Raw genomic sequence first — 19120 nt, 5'->3', positions numbered from 1 at the left:
ATAAAAACATGACAGAAAAGCATTGCCGAGTGAGGAAGCAGAAAGGGCACAGATGAATTTATCATAACTGGAATGGACAATGGCTGGGGGAAGATAAAGGTGAGATTATATGTAGGCAGGGAAACCATCTAGAACTTGCTTAGCCATTTGGATTGTAGCCTAAGTGCAAAGGGAAGTTGTCAGAAACCTTGATTTAGGTTTAAAAAAGTATTCTGGTTGAGCTGAGGAGTTGGGGATGGGGGGTGGGGGCAGGGCTGAACACAAAGTAGTTGAGATGATAGCGGTTTAAATTATGCTTCTAAATGAATCAGTTTTAAAGTGAGCTGGGGAAAGGAAGGTATTGTTTGAAATCCTGGATAGTGCTTTAGATATGCTAATGTGGGGTGCTTATTAGGCATTTAATTGCCAATGAGTTGGAAGTGTTCTGTGTCGGTAGAAGATTAAATTGGAGAGAGGTACTTAAAGTTTTGGAAATGTGATTATCTAGGGAGTCACTGGAACTAGCATAAGGGACTAGAATTGACCCTCGAAGCACCCCAAAACTTAGAATCTCAAGAGGATGTAAGGTCAAAAAAAAGGATGCTGAGAAGCAGACCAGGAAAGTAGAGGGATGTCAGATCTAAGATATCTTGATTGCAAAAGGAAATGTTCTGAGAGGAGGGTCATGGTCATCTGTAACTGCTGCTGAGAAGTCAGGTAAGATAAAGCCAGGAGTGGCTGCTGAATTGTAAACTTGTGTTCATTTTGTGACTGATAAGTCTTTTCAGTTGAGTGGTCTAGGACGTCAGGGAAGCAAAACAAGGGAAACCACAAGAAGGTTGAAGAATCTCAAAGTAGAGAGAAGTATTTGCAGTTTGTGTAATAACAAGGGATCAATCTTTTCAATGTATAAATATCTCTTAAAATTAAGGAAAAAGCCCCCAAAAGCCTGGTTTAAAAAAAGTAAAGGGTGGGGCGCCTGTTTAACTCGGTCGGGTAAGCCTCAGACTTCAGCTCAGGTGATCTCATGTTTGTGGGTTTGATCCCCGCATAAGGCTCTATGCTGACAGCTCAGAGCCTGGAGCCTGCTTTGGATTCTGTGTCTCCCTCTGTCTCTGCCCCCACTCATGCTCTGTCTCTCTCTCTCTCTCAAAAATAAATAAACACTTAAAAAAATGTTTTTGAGTAAAGGCTTAAACAAATGGTTCATAGAAAAAGAAATGAAAATGGCTTTTTAGCATGTGAAAATAAAATGTAAACTGACAATATATAAAGATACCATTTCTCACCTATCAAGCAAGCAAAAAGTTTGACACCTTTCTCATATGTTGCTTGGAACACAAAACTGTGCAACTTTTGTGGTTGGGATCCCAGCAAAATGTACCAAAATTGTAGGTGTATTTATCAGGAATCCCATTTCTCAGGAATATGCCCTCTAAGACCATGGTTCAGAACTTTCGTCTCAGGACTCCTTTGTACCCAAATTATTGGTGAAGACCTTAAAACGCTTTTTGTGTGTCATATCTATCTGTAGTCACTGATTTAGAAATTAAAACTGAGTTTAAAAAAATATATATATATATATATTAAACTATTAAAAGTAAACATAACATTTTTATGAGGATCCTCTTCTGAACAATTAATTGAAAAAAGTGGCATGGTTTTACAGTTTTGCAAATCTCTTTAATTTCTGGTTTATCAGACAGCTAGTATATCTGCTCCAACGTTCCACCCACTGCAGTGCTATTTTAGTTGAAATATATGAAGAAAATCTGTCCTCATACAAATACATTGTTGGGAAAGGAGAGCACATTCTAATAGCTTTTTTCAGATAATTAGGACTTTTCTTCCTGAATTTACCAGTGAATGTTTTCTATTGTATTAAAATCCATTGTTCTGTCTGATACTTTGCATCTACATTTATCCTTGCATAATCTTAACATCAGGCATTGGTCTTTTGGAACACATTAGTTCACTGAGTTTTCAAACTTTCCAAATGTTGACATATTTCACTATACAAAAACCAAGTCACATTTGTTAATATCACCACCAATTTTTATCAGAAAAGAAGCTGTCAAAGTCTTGGGAAGCTGTCAAGCTTACAACAGTGGATACAAGTTCTCCAAAGCCAGAATTTTATCATTGACAACTAATACACTCACTTGGTTTTCTTGAAATGACAGGGTCACTCTGTTAGTGTTTGAGAAAATATCTTCCAAAGTGCTACATCTGAATGACCACATTTGTCTCATTTGTTCTTTCAACAAAAATGTGCTGGAAAAAACATGGCTAGTATGGCTTGTAACTCAGTTATAGAAAGTGTTTTTTTTCTTGAGACAACGCCTGTATTCCCAAATGCAGCATAAATGCTCTGTGCAAAGTTTTCATTTTGTCACCCAAAATATTAATTAAATCCTGTACTTAATAGCTCATTTATTATTTTGTTTCAAGAAAGTAAGGTTATTCTTAAGTAAAAAAAAAAAATTAACTGGGAGTATGCAAGAGATTGAAAAACACAATAAATGACCATACTTGGTGCTACTTACTTGATGAATGGTAAGATGCCAGAAGTTTTATCTACTATCAGCACAAATGTTAGCACAGTAAAAAAGGCAAATTAAGTCTTGGGAACCACACTTTGAAAACTGCTTTAATATTTATCCTCACAAAATACAAAGTTATCATATATACACAATTAATCAACTGCAGAACTATAAAAGTGTTTTGCATGTCTTAAATTAAAAATAAGAAGGGGTGCGCCTGGGTGGCTCAGTCGGTTGAGCGTCCGACTTCAGCTCAGGTCACGATCTCGTGTCCGTGAGTTCGAGCGCCGCGTCGGGCTCTGGGCTGATGGCTCAGATCCTGGAGCCTGCTTCCGATTCTGTGTCTCCCTCTCTCTCTGACCCTCCCCCGTTCATGCTCTGTCTCTCTCTGTCTCAAAAATAAATGAACATTTAAAAAAAAAAAATAAGAAGGAATGAAAAGACAGGAGGTCTAGTTGATGGCAGGGTTTGGGTGACAGTGAGAGCATCATGGCGGGCGGGGAAGCTAGTAAGTCCACAAATGGAAGTCTGGGACTTCTGAGGTCTGTCAGATTTGTTCCAAGAGTTTGTCGAAAGAGCTAGTTAATAAGATGGAATGGGGACAAATGTAAACAGGATAAAGGATTTTTTTTTTTTTTTTTAGAAATTAATACTTGGTGTTACAGTGTCACCACCGTATGAATGGCTGGAGATGGAGTTAGAAAAGAAGTAAGGCAAGGCAATTCTTCATTGGTGAAAAGCTACCCAAATTCAGTGGGTAATCCCTTTTAGGAATAGAATTAAAATGTTCCTCGAGTATCAGTAGAATTGTTGCTCAAAGGTAATCAGAATCGTCTGGAAATGGGGATGGAGGAGATTATAGATCCCTTTCTCTATTTCCTTAAAAGCAGTTTCCCGTTAGCATTTTTGTTTTTTCTTTTGGGGGTGCCTTTTTATTTTTTTAATCGATATCTTTATTGGCCAGCTCTTAGACGACAGATGTCTTCGGCTTTGCCCACAAAACTTGAGGTGCCTCACACTTAGGCGCATGCGTACTTAGAAAGCGGGCTCTCCCTTAAATTTGGCACCCAAGTGCCACTCCCCTTTAAGGAGGCCCGGGAAGCTGGCTGCATTTTCCGGCTTGTGCAAGCCCTGGGAAAGGGAGAGCGTCCTTAAATGCCTGAAGCCAGTCTTTGCGGCACTCTAGTCCCGGATGTTCCTCCAGAGCTTTAATACTCTCTGCCTTCTAGTAAGTGCCTTTTCTTCTTTTTCTTTCTTCTTCAGCTGCTTTTTTTTTTTTTTTTCCTAGTGCCTTACAGGGAAGTGGTGTCCTGTGTCCTCGCTTGTAACTAATTTTCAGCCCAGTGCTAAATTTTGAGAAAACTTGGAAGCCCCCTCAATCTCAGGATACGGGTGTGAGTCCCGTGTGTCCTCCCCCGAGCACGTGGCTGCTGGCTGCGGAAGACCTGCGGGTTCAAGGAGCCGCGGCTGCGCTGAGGGGATCTGATGCTTGGCTGAGGGTGGACACCGCGGTTGGCAAGTGTGACTCCCCCAAATCACCGCCACTCTTTTATGGTTCAGTGTGCAGGGAGGTATTCCACGGCAGAAAGTTCGCCTAGGGACACCTGCCAGGATGTCCAGGAGGCTCAGCTCCCAGTTACAGCGAAAATTCCCGGAAGATGTCTACTGTGAGAAACACCTGGAACTAGTGCAGTTGTTCTGTGTTGATGACCAAATCCTGCTGTGTGGCCAGTGCTTCCACTCTCAGGAGCACGAGAATCACTTGGTGTGTGGAGTACAAGAGGCTGCTGGCGTTTATAGGGTGAGCCTCCTGCAGATCCCAGAGCACTCTTAACACTGGCCGCCTCCTCTTACTAACTTATTTGGGGGAGGGGAGGCGATATTCTGATCCCGCAAGGCCACTTCCCTTAGGCAGTGTTTATCAGAGAATTCTAGACAGGTACTATATTTAGACCTTAAAGGCTAAGAAAACATAGGTGTATTGGCCCTTTTTCAGTTGTCCAAGGTGAAAAATCTAACTATTCTAAAGCAATTACTTTACCTAGAGTTTTGTGATCTATTTCTCTGCAGAAGTTATTCCAGGAGATATTGAACACATTGAAGGAGAAACTTGAAGTAGCTAAAAGCATATTGGGTGATGAGCAAGAAAGGATGGTGATGATTCAGGTCAGTGCTTATCTCGAGTCTTGGGGAATTACCTATAACGTTGGACAGCAAATAACATAAACAAAGTCAAAAGATGAATGACAAACCAGGAAAAATATTTGAAATCCATTGGTAGGAAAAGTGTTCATTTCTTTACGAATAAAGAACTCTCTAACATCAATAAGCAGAAGACTAGAAATTCAATAGAAAAATGATCAAAGAAATGAGATTTTGCAGAAAAGGGAATGCAACTACCTTTTGAATATATAAGAAGATCCTGAACTTTTTTTATGGTAAGAAGAATACAAATTAACTCTTAAAGTTGTGAAATGACATTTGTAACCCTTATTGGAAGATACTAATGATTGATAACAGTTTATAACAGTGCCATGGGCGAGTGAGCATCTCATGTAGTGTTGGTGGCCATGTAAATCCTGAAACCATTTATTATCTTTTTTAAGTTTATTTATTTTTGAAGGAGAGAGACACAGAGTGTGAGTGGGGGAGGGGCAGAGAGAGAGGGAGACAGAATCTGAAGTAGGCTCCAGGCTCTGAGCTGTCAGCACAGAGTCTGATGTGGGGCTCAAACTGACAAACCATGAGATCATGACCTGAGCCAAAGTCGGATGCTTAACCAACTGAGCTACCCAGGTGTCCCCTCCCCTTTTTTAAAATTTTAATCCTAAAACCATTTAAAAGGCAGTTTGAGAATTACTGTCCAGAATGAGGGCTTGCTGTCTGTTATGCCCATGTTTCACTTCTGATTTCAAACCTTCTAACTCAAGCCTTTAACTCTATTCTGTGCCAGATATCCAGATTCTGACTCTTCTCTCTTTCAATTTTAAAGACAATAAATGGCTAGTTGAAGATGATAGAAGAGAAGAATTGACTGACTCTGCAAGAACTTTTCAGCTGATCCCCATTTTTTTCAGCATTAACCACCATATATTCAAAAATAAAATATTGGGGTCCCACTCTTTGCCAGGGACTATACTAGGTGTTGGAGATTCAGTAGTAGGAGAGGGAAAAAAATTTCCCTTGTGCAACTGACATTCTCATGGAAGTAAACCAAATAAGTAAAATGAATGTTACATGGTAAATGCTATACATTCAGGGAGGGGTGGGCAGAGGGAAGCATGATGGGATATACTTTGAAATAAAGTGATCAGGACCTTGTTCAGAAAGTGGCATTTGAGAAAACTCAAGCTGTTGAGGGATTGAGTTATACTGTTTTGGGAAGAATCTGGTAGGTTCTTAGTTGGGGCTGGAAAGGCAGTGGAAGCTGATAGGTGAGATTAGAAGATAAAGGGGCCAAATCTATAGGGCAGCTGACTTTTTTTTTTTTTATGTTTATTTATTTTTGAGGGGGAGAGAGACAGTGCCAACAGGGGAGGGGCAGAGAGAGAGGAAGACACAAAATCTGAAGCAGGCTCCAGACTGGGCTGTCGGCACAGAGCAGGAAGTGGGGCTCAAACTCACAAACCTAACCTTGAGAGATCATGACCTGAGCTAAAGTCCACTTAACCGAATGAGCCACCCAGGCACCCCTAGGGCAGATGACTTTAAATGAAATAGGGAAGGGTGCCTTGGTGGCTGAGTCTGTTAAGCATCTGACTTCATTTCAGCTCAGGTCATGATGTCAAAGTTCTTGGTTTCCAGCCCCACATCAGGATCTGTGCTGGCAGTGCAGAGCCTGCTTGGGATTCTCTCTCACTCTCTCTCTCTGCCCTTCCCCTGCTCTCTGTCTTAATCTCTCAAAATAAATAAATAAACTTAAAAAAATTTTTTTAAATGAAATAGGGAAACGAGGAAAGTTTTGAACAGAGGGGTGGCTTGATTGAACTTTCATTCTCACAGAAACACTGCTGAGATCAGACAAGACTGTAGGAGGGTGAGAGCAGAGGTGGGATACTTGACAGGGGACTGTTGTAGTTATCAGGGACAGGTGATGGTGAACCAGGGGTTAGTGGTAGAGGTGGTGAGCAGTGGTTCGGTTCTTGATAAGTATTGACTGCGGAGTCTCATGAGATGAAATATCATTAAGCTGGCCACTCCCAGTGCCAGTCTGTAGCTCCCAATTCCAAGTGATACAGGCTTTCACATCCAACTTCTATTCAACATCTCTTTTGGATGACTGATTGACTTATCAAAACCAGCATATCCAAAAACTGAGCTGCTCATACACTCCCTGCCTCTACAATCTATCGCTCCCTTGTTTTCCTGTTTTGGCAACCTCCTTCTTCCAGTTGCTTTATCTAACAACTTTGGTGTCACCCTACCATTTCCCTTTCCTGATACTCACTATCCAAAGCATCAGCCAAATCCATTTGCCCCACCTTCCAAGTTTCCTCACCTCCCCCTCTTTGTCACTGTGATTGTAGATTCCTCAGTTTTCTAAGTCAGTTAACATGTGTTCATCTGCATTGCATGTTCTAAGATTATGTTGATGTTGGTTGATCTTGAAACTTTCTTTGCCCTCTGTATGTATGCATTTTGTTTCTTCCCCTGTACTTGATATTCCCTTGTCTTTGTATTGGAGTTAGAGATGGAAAGTGACCATGAATATTTATCTCTGCTGTTTAACTTGAAGTCTCTTATCTATATCTGTGATGAAGGGAGAAGAGCAGGATTTTAAAGAGATGATTGAGTCTGAATATAGAATAAGGTTCCGGTTGATGGTTGAAGAGATGAACTTCCGGAGCCTACAAGACTGCGTATTCAACCCAAAGTTGAGGGAAGACCATCTGAATCAAGTGCTGGCTTTTGCCACAGAGCTGAAGGGGCAGTCCCAGGAGACGCTACAGGTGAGAGGTGGAAAACGGCAAGCTCACAGTATTTGGGAAATGAGGGAAAGGGGAGCTGAACATTATGCCAATTCTAGAATGAGACATCCAGTGACAGCCGCACGTACATTGAAAGAATGTATGTATTCAGCCAGCCGTTCTATTTCCGGTCACTTATCTTACAGATATACTTACATGCATATAAAAAGATACAAGGATAAGGGAATGCTGTAAAATTATTCCAGTATAGAGCCATGGTTTAGAGGTCATGTTTGAAGCCAGACTGGTGAAATTCCTACCTGGCTTCTGCTATTTACTAGTCTCTAAGTGGCTAGTCTAACCTATACATGTTGTTTAACCTGAGACTCAGTTTCCTTAGCTATAAAGTGGAGAAAATACCTGTGGTTTTTATGCTATTGTGAGGATTGAATGTTATAATCTACATAAAGCTCTTTAAATAGTGTTTGTACATATTATGCAGTGGAGACTATTAGGCATTATTATTAACTGTAATGTTTATGATAGCAAGAGATTAAGTACAACCTATATCCATCAAACCAGGACTCTCAAAATAGATTGTATTATGTACTTAAAATGGAATGCTCTTGGGCAGTTAGAAAAGATAACACAGCCGTATGTGTATGGATAAGAAATGCTCTCCAAGAGCATATTATTTATTAATAAAAAACAAGTAGGGGCGCCTGGGTGGCTCAGTAGGTTAAGCGACCAACTTCAGCTCAAGTCATGATCTCACAGTTTGTGGGTTCGAGCCCCACTTCGGGCTCTGTGCTGACAGCTCAGAGTCTGGAGCCTGCTTCAGATTCTGTCTCCCTCTCTCTTTTTCCCTCCCGTGCTCACTCTCTGTCTCTCTCAAAAATAAACATTAAAATTTTTTTTTTAAAGTAGGGTATAATATGCATCATTTGTGTTAAGAAAAAAAATAACATGAGCATGTGCTCTTATGCCTAGATAGAGCATCTTTGCAAGGATAAAAAATGTCAGTAGCTTGATTCATTCTTTCTTATTAATTGATTATATTTTTAATTTCAAATTTAATTTAATGAAGGTAACAGGAGACTTTCTGGACAAAACTGTACAGCAAAATAACATGATCTGTTTTAGAGTCAGGTTGTCTTCTGTATAAGTGGACTATGTGCATACCTTCCACATCAACACAAATATATTGTGTCAAAGAATCTAGCTTCTATTGAGGTGTCCTTGACACAGAGGAGTTGTCGGGCCATATCTACTTATATGTATTTCTGAGATGGCAGGAAGAAAAGTGCATTGAAGAGGTAGTTGAATTAGTGAATAAATGAGATTATCACTTGTAAAATAGTAATAAGGAGATGATTCTGCAGAGACTGAGCGATTTGGGGAAAGAGAACATGAATAAACTGAAGGAGAGTGAAGGCCGGCTTTCGGGACACATCTGCAGCCTCCAAAAGATGACTGTAGAGCTGGAGAAGAAGTGTGGGAAATACACCCTAATGGTGCTCCAGGTAAGATTCCAGAAATTATCTTCATTGCAGTATTTGAGAAATGAGAAGTGGACCGTGCTCATTAAGTGTCAATTCTAGAATATTCTATGATTTGCAGACATACATGAAGGCTGTGTAGCTTTTGGCAGTCACCAAAAGCATTATGAATTATCTAAAACCGTGGTACAGGGGAGAGTTACTTCATGGTATGAATTCTCACCTTAAGACTATCAGTAATTTGAATTGAGATATCCCTTATTAGGGTGAATAATTGGTTAGTCGAATAATGACACATCAATACAATAGAATATTCTGCAACCAGAAAAAAAGAATGAAGCAACTCTATAGTGGTAAAAGGTATTTTCAGGGTATTTGATTGGAGTGAAAACATACGGAACTGCTTTTTTGTTTGGTTTTGTGGATACGTATATATGTATAGACATATGTTCATTAACATTCACGGACTGACTTTGGCAAAATAAACGCAGAGATTGTAACACAAACATTGAGCAGTAACCTTGGAGAAACAAGGGTGAGATTTATTTGCATAGTATTGTATATTTTAAATGCATCACCTTTCAACTAGTAAATTATTATCTTTTTAAGACTTTATCCATATCCTGCTGCTGCTGGACTCATATTTGCAATGGGAGTGCTCTTATTTGAAAAACACTTGCTGATAAACTCTTGGGTTCTATTCTAGAGCCCAGTCCCAGACAGTTAAAGTAGGTGTGGCTCGGTTATGCTCAGCTTCTGACCCAGCTTCCCCCACCGTCCCCAGTTTAGCAAGCCCTTGCGCCTGCTCAACTCTTGCCATTGACAGTATAGAAAGGAAGTAGATGGGCAGAGTTTGAAATGATGACTATTCTGGATAAGATGACTGAGGTGAGGAATGGAAAATATGTCCCTTGGGAAAGGTAAATCAAAACCACAGTGAGGGACACCTGGATGGCTCAGTCATTTAAGTGTCCACCTCTTGATTTCAGCTCAGGTCATGGTCTCATGGTTCATGGGATCGAGCCATGCTGTCAGTACAGAGCCTGCTTGGGATTCTCTCTCCCTCTCTCTCTCTCTCTCTCCCCCCACTCCCTCTCCCCCTCTCCCTGTCTCCCTCTCCCTCCCTCCCTTTCTCCTCTCTCAAAAATAAAGATTTAAATAAAAAACTACAATGAGATAGACCCTCTCAACTGTTAGAATGACTATCATCAATAAAAGACAATGGGTGCTGGTGAGGATGTGGTGAAACGGAGTACTTAAACATTGTTGGTGGGAATGTAAATTGGTCCAACCGCTGTAGAAAACAATATGGAAGTATTTTAAAAAATGAGAAATAGATCTTCCATATGATCCAGCAATTCCCTTTGTGTGCCTATACCCAAAGGAAATGAAAACAGAATTTCAAAGGGATACACATACTCATGTTTGGAAACAACCCAAATGTCCATTAACCGATAAATGAATGAAAAAGGTGTGGTACATATAAATGATGGAATATTACTGAGCCATGAGAAAGGAAAATATCCTCCCATCTGTGATAACATGGATAGACTGAACACATAGTGCTTAAGCAAGTAAGTCAGAAATACAACTATTGTACAATATTGCTTATATGTGGAATCTAAAAAAACTTAAACCTATTTAAAAAAACAAAAGTAAAAGGGTACTTACTGGAGAATGGAATAGGGTGGCAGATCGTTGATAAGAGTGATGGTGTTTAAGGGCACAAACTTGTAATGAATAGTAATAAACAATAGAGATCTAATGCATGGTATAATGAATATATAAAACAATATTGTATTATAATTGTATGATGTGATAAATTTTGCAGTCATTACATCATGACCTGAGCCAAAGTTGAACACTTAACCACACAGGCACCCCAAGCATCTGGACTCTCCATCTCGGCTCGGGTCATGATCTCATGGTTTGTGAGTTCAAAACCCACATCAGGTTCTGCGCTGACAGTGCAAAGCCTGCTTGGAATTCTCTCTCTCCCTCTGTCTCTGTCTCTATCTCTGGCTCTGTCTCTCTCTTTCAAAATAAATGAACCTTAAAAAAAAGTTTTAAAAGAAGGAAAGAAAGACATCCAGATTAAATATAAATCTTGTCAAGACATCATCTGACTCAGCAGGTTCTAAATTCCATGTAAAATGACTATATAGTCCCTGAATAATAAAAGTAAGAATATTAAAACAAAAACCCCAAATAGTTAGTTACCTTGGGAATATAACCGTGATTTTAAGTATTTTTTCTGACTTCTACCATTCAGTGTTAAAATTTGGTATCTGATAATTAGTACCATGAAGCTGAGGAAATTATGTAGAAATTGAGTTTCATTATGAGAAGATATTTTCAGGGGTACAACTCACAAGAGGCGTGGCTCAGATACTAACCTTATCTCTTTTTCACCCTGCAGAATGCAGGATCTTCTTTGAAAAGGTAAGTTTTCATTTTGGAAACATTGGGGTGGGAGTCAAGGTCTGATACACGAGCACCCAGGAGTAGGGATGTTGGGGTAAGGATCGGGAGGTCATGTAACAAGATCCATCCTTTGAATAGTGGGGGGCCTGGCGTCTGCACAGATAACAGGCTGTCCTTTTTTTAATAGGAGTGAGTCACTACTGCTTCAGTGTCTGGAGCAAGCCCAAATCACGGACCTGAGTTTATGCCAAGTAACAGGAATGAGCAGAATGCTCAAAGTTCTGCAAAGTAAGTCGACACACCTCCATGATTACAGGGCACTTGACTTTGTATTGGAAAATCCAGCGAACATCCTACCGTAAATACAAGTAGATTCCAAAGAGCTTAAGGATTTAAAAAGACTGGAGAGTTTAATAATGCTATGCACATTGGATAGTTATCAAGAAAATAATTGTATGCTCTTATGTTGAAAGGCTCTCCTGTGCAAATCCTTTCCCAGTTTTCAACCCTGAAACATGATTGCAAGCAGATTTCAATTAAAAAAAAAAAAAAATTAAACTTCTAGGGGAAAAAATGTCAACATGTATAATGAAAGATTTCTATCTCCTGCCCCACTGCCTTTTCTGGAATGTCCTGCAGGTGGATTCATACAGTAGGTAGCCTTTTGAGTCTGGCTTTTTTCACTTAGCGTAAAGCATGAGAGGCATATCCAAGTTTGTTGTGTGTATCAGTAGTTTATTCTTTTTTGTTGTTGTGTTGTACTCCGTTGAATGAATAGACCACAGTTTATTCTCTTGCAGTTCCATGGCCACTTGAGTTATTTCTAAATATATGCTATAAATATTTGCTTAGAGAGTTTTAAGTGGACATGACTTCCTTTCTCTTGGTTGCATATCTAGGAGAGGGACTGTAAAATTTGTTTTCCAAATTGGCTGTGCCATTTTGCATTCCCACTGTTAATGTATGAGATTCAGTTGCTCTACATCGTCATAAGCATTTGGTAGTGTCACTTTTTTTTTCTTTAATTAAAGCTGACCTAATAGATACGTAGTTATATATCACTTTAAATTTTAATTTGCATTTCTGAAATGACTAGGGATGTCGAGCATATTTTCATGTTTATTTGTACTTTATTATATCTATTTGAAGTATATCTATAAACATTTTGCCTATTTTTAAAATTTTGTTGTATATTATTGAGTTTTGTGATTTCTTTATATTTTCTGATTAATATTTACCAGTTCTTTATCAGACACGTTTTGCAAATATTTATTCCACTCTGTGATTTATATTTTCTTTTTTTATTAAATTTTTAATTTTAATTCCAATGTTGTTAGTGCACAGTGTTTTATTAGTTTCAGGTGCACAAGTAGTGATCCAACAAGCCTGTACATTACTCAGTGCTCATCATGCGAAGTGTATTCTTATTCCCCATTGCCTGTTATACCCCTTCCCCAACCTGCGTCCCTCTGGTAACCATCAGTTTGGTTCTCATAGTTAAGAGTCTGTTTTTCAGTTTGTCTTCTTTTTGTTCATTTGTTCTGTTTCTTAAATTCCACATGAATGAAATCATGGTATTTGTATTTCTTTGACTCGCTTATTTCACTTAGCATTATAGTCTTTATTTACATCCATGTTGTTGCAAATAGCAAGATTTCATCCTTTTGTGTGGCTGACTCATATTCCATTGTGTATATCTACCACTTCTTCTTTACCCATTCATCTGTTGGTGCACACTTGGGTGGCTTGTATATCTTGATTATTGCAAATAATTTTGAAATTCAGCTTACCAACTTTTTTTTCTGTTATGGTTTGTGCTATTTGTGTGCTAAGAAGTATTTTAGTATCCAAATAGAGATTTTTTTTTCTTGAAGCTTTAGCTCTTACATTTATGTCTGTTATTCTTTTGGAGTCATATGTGTGTATGACTCAGGATCTGGTATAACTCCCCACCCGCTCCTTTTTTGTTCATGTATGTATCCTTTTTTGTTCATGTTGTTCCAGCATTATTTGGTGAAGATATTATTCATTAAATTTACTTAGCACCTTTGTTGAAAATCAGCTGGCACGTTTAAGCAGGTCTGTATTGACTCTAATAGGTCCATTGATCACTGTGTTTTTCCTTTTGCTAATACAACACTGTCTTGAATGTGTACTTTATAGGAAGTCTTAAAATTGGCATGTGAGTTTTCCAAATTTGTTCTTATAAAAATAATTTTGCCTACTCTAGATCCTTTGCTTTTTCACATAAATTTTAAAATCAGCTTGTTGGGTTCTACAAAAAAAACCCTGAGATTTTAAATGGTGTTATATTGAACGTATAGATTAATTTAGGGATAAGATGACATATTTCTTTTTAGGTTTGCTTCACTATCAATGTTTTGAAGTTTTCAGCAAACAAATATCATGCATATCAGATGGGTCTCTAAGTATTTTATAGTTTTTAGTTCTTATACACACTTCTAATTGAAATTTTATTCATTTCTAGTTTATTGCTTATATATAAAAATAATTTGTATATATTGACATTGCATCTATGACTATGCTAAACTCATTCAGAGCTGGTGGCTTTTTTATAGATTCTTTGGGATTTTCTGCAAAGAGAGTCAGGTGCTCTATTAGTACAGGCAGTTTTATTTCTTTACAATATGTAATCCTTTCTGTATTCTTCTCACCTTGTTGTACTGGTGCTATGACCTCAAATATAATATCACATAGGAGCACTGAGAAACATTTGCCTTGTTCTTGATCTTAGGGTGAAAGAAAGCATTAAGTCTTTCACCTTGAACTTTTCATTAGCTGTAGGTTTTTGTAGTTGCCTTTCATCAAGTTAAGGAAGTTCTTCCTCTATTCCTGGTTTGCTAAAACTTTGTATCGTGAACAAATGTTGAATTTATTAGATGCATATTTTTTCTTCATATATTAATATGGTAAATATATTTTTTCATATGTTGGCCCAGGCTTGCATTCCAGGAGTAAACCTGGTTATGATGTTTTATCCATTTTATATATTGCTGGATTCAATGTGCTAATACTTTAAAGAATTTTGGTATATAGGTTAATGAGGCATATTGATATATAGCTTTCTTATAATCGTCCATAGACACTTCAGTTTATTTATACAACACCCAGTGCTCATCCCAACAAGTGCCTTCCTCAGTGCCCATCACCCACTTTCCCCTTTCCCCCACCCCCCCATCAACCCTCAGTTTTTTCTCAGTATTTAAGAGTCTCTTATGGTTTGCCTCCCTCCCTCTCTGTAACTTTTTTTTCCCCTTCCTTCCCCTCCCATGGTCTTCTGTTAAGTTGCTCAAGATACACATATGAGTGAAAACGTATGGTATCTGGCTTTCTCTGACTGATTTATTTCACTTAGCATAATACCCTCCAACTCCATCCACGTTGCTGCAAATGGCCAGATTTCATTCTTTCTCATTGCCAAGTAGTATTCCATTGGATATATAAACCCCATCTTCTTTATCCATTCATCAGTTGATGGACATTTAGGCCCTTTCCATAATTTGGCTATTGTTGAAAGTGCTGCTATAAACATTGGGGTACAAGTGCCCCTATGCATCAGCACTCCTGTATCCCTTGGGTAAATTCCTAGCAGTGCTATTGCTGGCTCATAAGGTAGATCTATTTTTAATTTTTTGAGGAACCTCCACACTGTTTTCCAGAGTGGCTGCACCGGTTTGCATTCCCACCAACAGTGCAAGAGGGTTCCCATTTCTCCACATCCTCTCCAGCATCTATAGTCTCCTGATTTGTTCATTTTAGCCACTCTGACTGGTGTGAGGTGGTATTTCAGTGTGGTTTTGATTTGTATTTCCCTGATGAGGAGTGACATTGAGCATCTTTTCATGTGCCTGTTGGCCATCTGTATGTCTTCTTTAGGGAAGTGTCTATTCATGTCTTCTGCCCATTTCTTCACTGGATTATTTGTTCTTTGGATGTGGAGTTTGGTGAGTTCTTTATAGATTTTAGATACTAGCCCTTTATCCAATATGTCATTTGCAAATATCTTTTCCCATTCCGTTGGTTGGCTTTTAGTTTTGTTGATTGTTTCCTTGGCAGTGCAGAAGTTTTTTATCTTGATGACGTCCCAATAGTTCATATTTGCTTTTAATTCTCTTGCCTTTGGAGACGTGTCAAGTGAGAAATTGCTGCGGCTGAGGTCAGAGAGGTTTTTTTCCTGCTTTCTCCTCTAGGGTTTTGATGGTTTCCTGTCTCATATTTAGGCCCTTCATCCATTTTGAGTTTATTTTTGTGGATGGTGTAAGAAAGTGGTCTAGTTTCATTCTTCTGCATGTTGCTGTCCAGTTCTCCAAGCACCATTTGTTAAAGAGACTTTTTTCCATCAGATACTGTTACCTGCTTTGTTAAAGATTAGTTGGCCATACATTTATGGGTTCAATTCTGGGTTCTCTATTCGATTCCATTGGTCTATGTGTTTGTTTTTGTGCCAGTACCATACTGTCTTGATGATTACAACTTTGTGGTAGAGGCTAAAGTCTGTGATGCCTCCCACTTTGGTTTTCTTTTTCAACATTACTTTGGCTATTCGGGGTCTTTTGTGGGTCCATACAAATTTTAGGATTGTTCTAGCTTTGAGAAGAATGCTAGTGCAGTTTGGATTGGGATTGCATTGAATGTGTAGATTGCTTTGGGTAGTATTGACATTTTAGCAAAATTTATTCTTCCAATCCATGAGCATGGAATGTTTTTCCATTTCTTTATATCTTCTTCAATTTCCTTCATAAGCTTTCTGTAGTTTTCAGCATACACATCTTTTACATCCTTGGTTAGGTTTATTCCCAGGTATTTTATGGTTCTTGGTGCAATTGTGAATGGGATCAGTTTCTTTATTTCTCTTTCTGTTGCTTCATTATTCGTGTATAAAAATGCAACCAATTTCTGTACATTAATTTTGTACCCTGCGACTTTGCTAAATTCATATATCAGTTCTAGCAGACTTTTGGTGGAGTCATAGACACTTTAATTTTCATTTCTAGATAATCTATTTTGTTCTTTGTCAAATCCATTTGGTCTTGCTTTTTAGCTTTTCTATATCCTGTAGATATTTTTAAGCTTTTCTTTTGTCTTCAAACTTGTAAGCAAAAATTATTTTAGTTCAGTGCCTGGTAATTCCAATATCTAAAGTTATTCAGGTTTATTTCTGCTAATCTCAATAGTGCTTTCTTGGGGTGCCTGAGTGGCTCAGTTGGTTAAAGCGTCCGACTTTGGCTCAGATCATGATCTCACGGTTTGTGAGTTCGAGCCCTGCGTCAGGCTCTGGGCTGACAGCTCAGACCCTGGAGCCAGCTGCAGATTCTGTGTCTCCCTCTGTCTGCCCCTCTGCTGATTGCACTCTGTCGCATTGTCTCAAAAATAAACATTAAAAACAAATTTAAAAAAAAAATAGCGCTTTCTTACTTTGAGTATGTGTTTGATTTGTTTAAACAGAAAGTTTTGCTTTTTTCCTTGGATATTATTTTTAGAAATTCTTTCAGTTCAAAAATGAATATATGCGTTATTGTAGAGAGAGTCCGCATATGTTTCTGCCCATCTTCTGGAAATACTAAAAGTCTGGGACAACTTGTATTTAAATGTAAAGGCTTATGGCTTTTAAGACCACCTAATAATATGAATGAGGCCTAAACTCCAGAACTTTAAGTGCATTTGGCATCAAAACTTTCTGCTGGATTAGAAATTAGAGTAAGAAATAAGGAACTACTCCAGGTTTATGCTTTAGCAACTGAAGAAGTAAGTATGCTGTTAACTGAAGTAGAAACTAGAAAGGGGTAGTTTTGAAGTTCCATTTTGGGCACAGTATGTGTTAAATGCTTGTGTTATTTCGAACTGGTATTTCGCAACTTCTCCATGAAGTAAGCCATGAACATATAGAAGATATTTAAAACTGAGGCTAGGTGAAGTAACCTGGGGAGAAAGAGTGCATGTAGTGAAAAGGACGACCCACCATTTAGCCCTGAGAAACGGTTGAGGAGAAAGAGATAAAGAGAAGGAACAGTTTGAGGTATGAAGGCAAGTGTTACTTTCATCCAAGTATAAGAAATCACATTGAGCTTTCTTGTTCTCAGCTTGATTTTTTTTTTTTTTTTTCTGGAGGATTCCTTCAGGTCTTCTAGCCTCTGCTAATATGTTCTTTTGATTTACTCAATATCAAGGGCCTGCTGGCAACAATTTATAGGCATCCGGGTCACACTCTGGTGATATTTAAGATGAGAGCAATTCAGTTACAGGGAATCACAGCCGGTCACAGGGAAAAGCCTGATCTGTTAGGAGATTCTGATGATTCTGTAGGGGAATAGATCTTGGAGTTCCAGGCTTGGAGATCTTCAGAGGAGTAGAGATGGGTCCCAGGTGATACCTAAGTAGGATTGGATGCCATTTTTACAGCCTGCTCAAATTCCTTTCTGGTTTGACAGGTACTTCCAAACCTCTGTGTGTTCCATTATTCTTTGTTCTTCCTCCTCAGATTGCATCTCCTTCCATTATCTCACTTTCTTCTCTGGTGTCCACTTCTTGAAACAAAGCTCAGAGGTTACCTGTCCTGAACTCTTGGATTGCCTCTTCCATATCTGTGCCTGCGACACGAGCCCACTCATTGGCAAGCCTCTGCATGTTAGAAATAGTCTGTGGTGTGGGCATGGACAACTCTCACTGAGTTTAACTGAGTTTCTCTCTCCCTGCAGGAGCTGTCACTTTGGATCCTAAAACAGCTAATCCCTGTTTGGTCTTATCTGAGGATCTGAGAAGCATGCATCTCAGAAATGTCCAGCAGGACGTGCCTCGCAGCCCAGGAAGATTTGTCTTCAGTGCCACCGTGTTGGGTGTGGAAAGCTTCACCTCAGGGAGGCACTACTGGGAGGTGGATGTGGAGAAGGCCACCAAGTGGCAGTTGGGGGTATCTGAAGATTCTGCCAGCAGACATGGTGATCTACCCACCGCTTCGGGAAATAAAGTCTTGCTCATGGGTTCTTTGATGGGAACCAATTATACCTTCTGGGCGTTTCCCCCTCTGAAGAGGGTCTCCTTGAGAGGAGAGCAGATGCACAAAGTTGGAGTCTTCCTAGACTGTGAGTCTGGGCAGATATCCTTCTATGATGTGGCAAACAGATCCCTCATTTATAATTTCTCTTCCCTCACCTTCCAAGGAGCTCTCAGGCCCATATTTTCTCTTTGTATCCCAAGTGGAGTCACATATTCAGACTCACTTAGCATTTGCCTTCCTCCCGTTTCTTCTTGTGATGTTACTGTTAGCCCACAGTCTTCCTTGGCATGAAATCTAAGAGGGGGCAGAAGTAAAGAGTTTGACTTTGTAAAAGAATCTACATAAAGTAATCCAATAAAAGATTTCTCACACTTGAGTTGGAATCTAGTTCATTATCCCAGAGTGTTTGCATTCATGTGGCTTTCAACACTTATTTAGTGGCAGAGGTTACATTGAAACTGAGTCATGAATGATAATAACGGAAGGGCCCTACTAATTAGAACAATAAATGCATATGCAGCATAAAATTGGGAACTTAGAGAAGTAATACAGCCTGGACTCTATAGGACTAAGTTAAGGACTCTAGCGACTTCTGAAAACACAATTAGATATAATCAAGACTTTAGATTTGAGGACATCATCACAGTGACAGGTGAAATGAAGACATCCTTTGATCCTATTAATGGCAGTGTCAAGACTTCCTGACATCGTTCTAAACAGAGAACTCGATTTCCCCGGGTACTTTATCTGGGT

The 19120-nt window shown here is 39.0% G+C and overlaps 1 protein-coding gene across 2 annotated transcripts; it reads left to right on the top strand.

Annotated features, from left to right (window-relative positions):
- The first annotated feature begins 3494 nt into the window (after nt 1–3494).
- Nucleotides 3495–18743, top strand: TRIML2 (tripartite motif family like 2). 2 transcript variants are annotated; one of them, XM_058720028.1, is made up of 8 exons: nt 3495–3750; nt 4083–4323; nt 4593–4688; nt 7283–7471; nt 8812–8952; nt 11348–11370; nt 11540–11640; nt 18069–18743. In XM_058720028.1, exons 2-8 carry the CDS (start codon nt 4135–4137, stop codon nt 18656–18658), a joined length of 1329 nt encoding a protein of 442 aa, XP_058576011.1. In that variant the 5' UTR covers nt 3495–3750; nt 4083–4134; the 3' UTR covers nt 18659–18743. The 2 variants fall into 2 exon arrangements, with proteins under 2 accessions (XP_058576011.1, XP_058576010.1); XM_058720027.1 differs by lacking the exon at nt 3495–3750 and having other exon boundaries at nt 3805–4323.
- The last annotated feature ends 377 nt before the right edge of the window (nt 18744–19120 follow it).

Source organism: Neofelis nebulosa, chromosome 3, assembly GCF_028018385.1.
Source record: "Neofelis nebulosa isolate mNeoNeb1 chromosome 3, mNeoNeb1.pri, whole genome shotgun sequence".
Taxonomy (NCBI): domain Eukaryota; kingdom Metazoa; phylum Chordata; class Mammalia; order Carnivora; family Felidae; genus Neofelis; species Neofelis nebulosa.
This window is presented reverse-complemented; position numbering and strand designations above follow the sequence as displayed.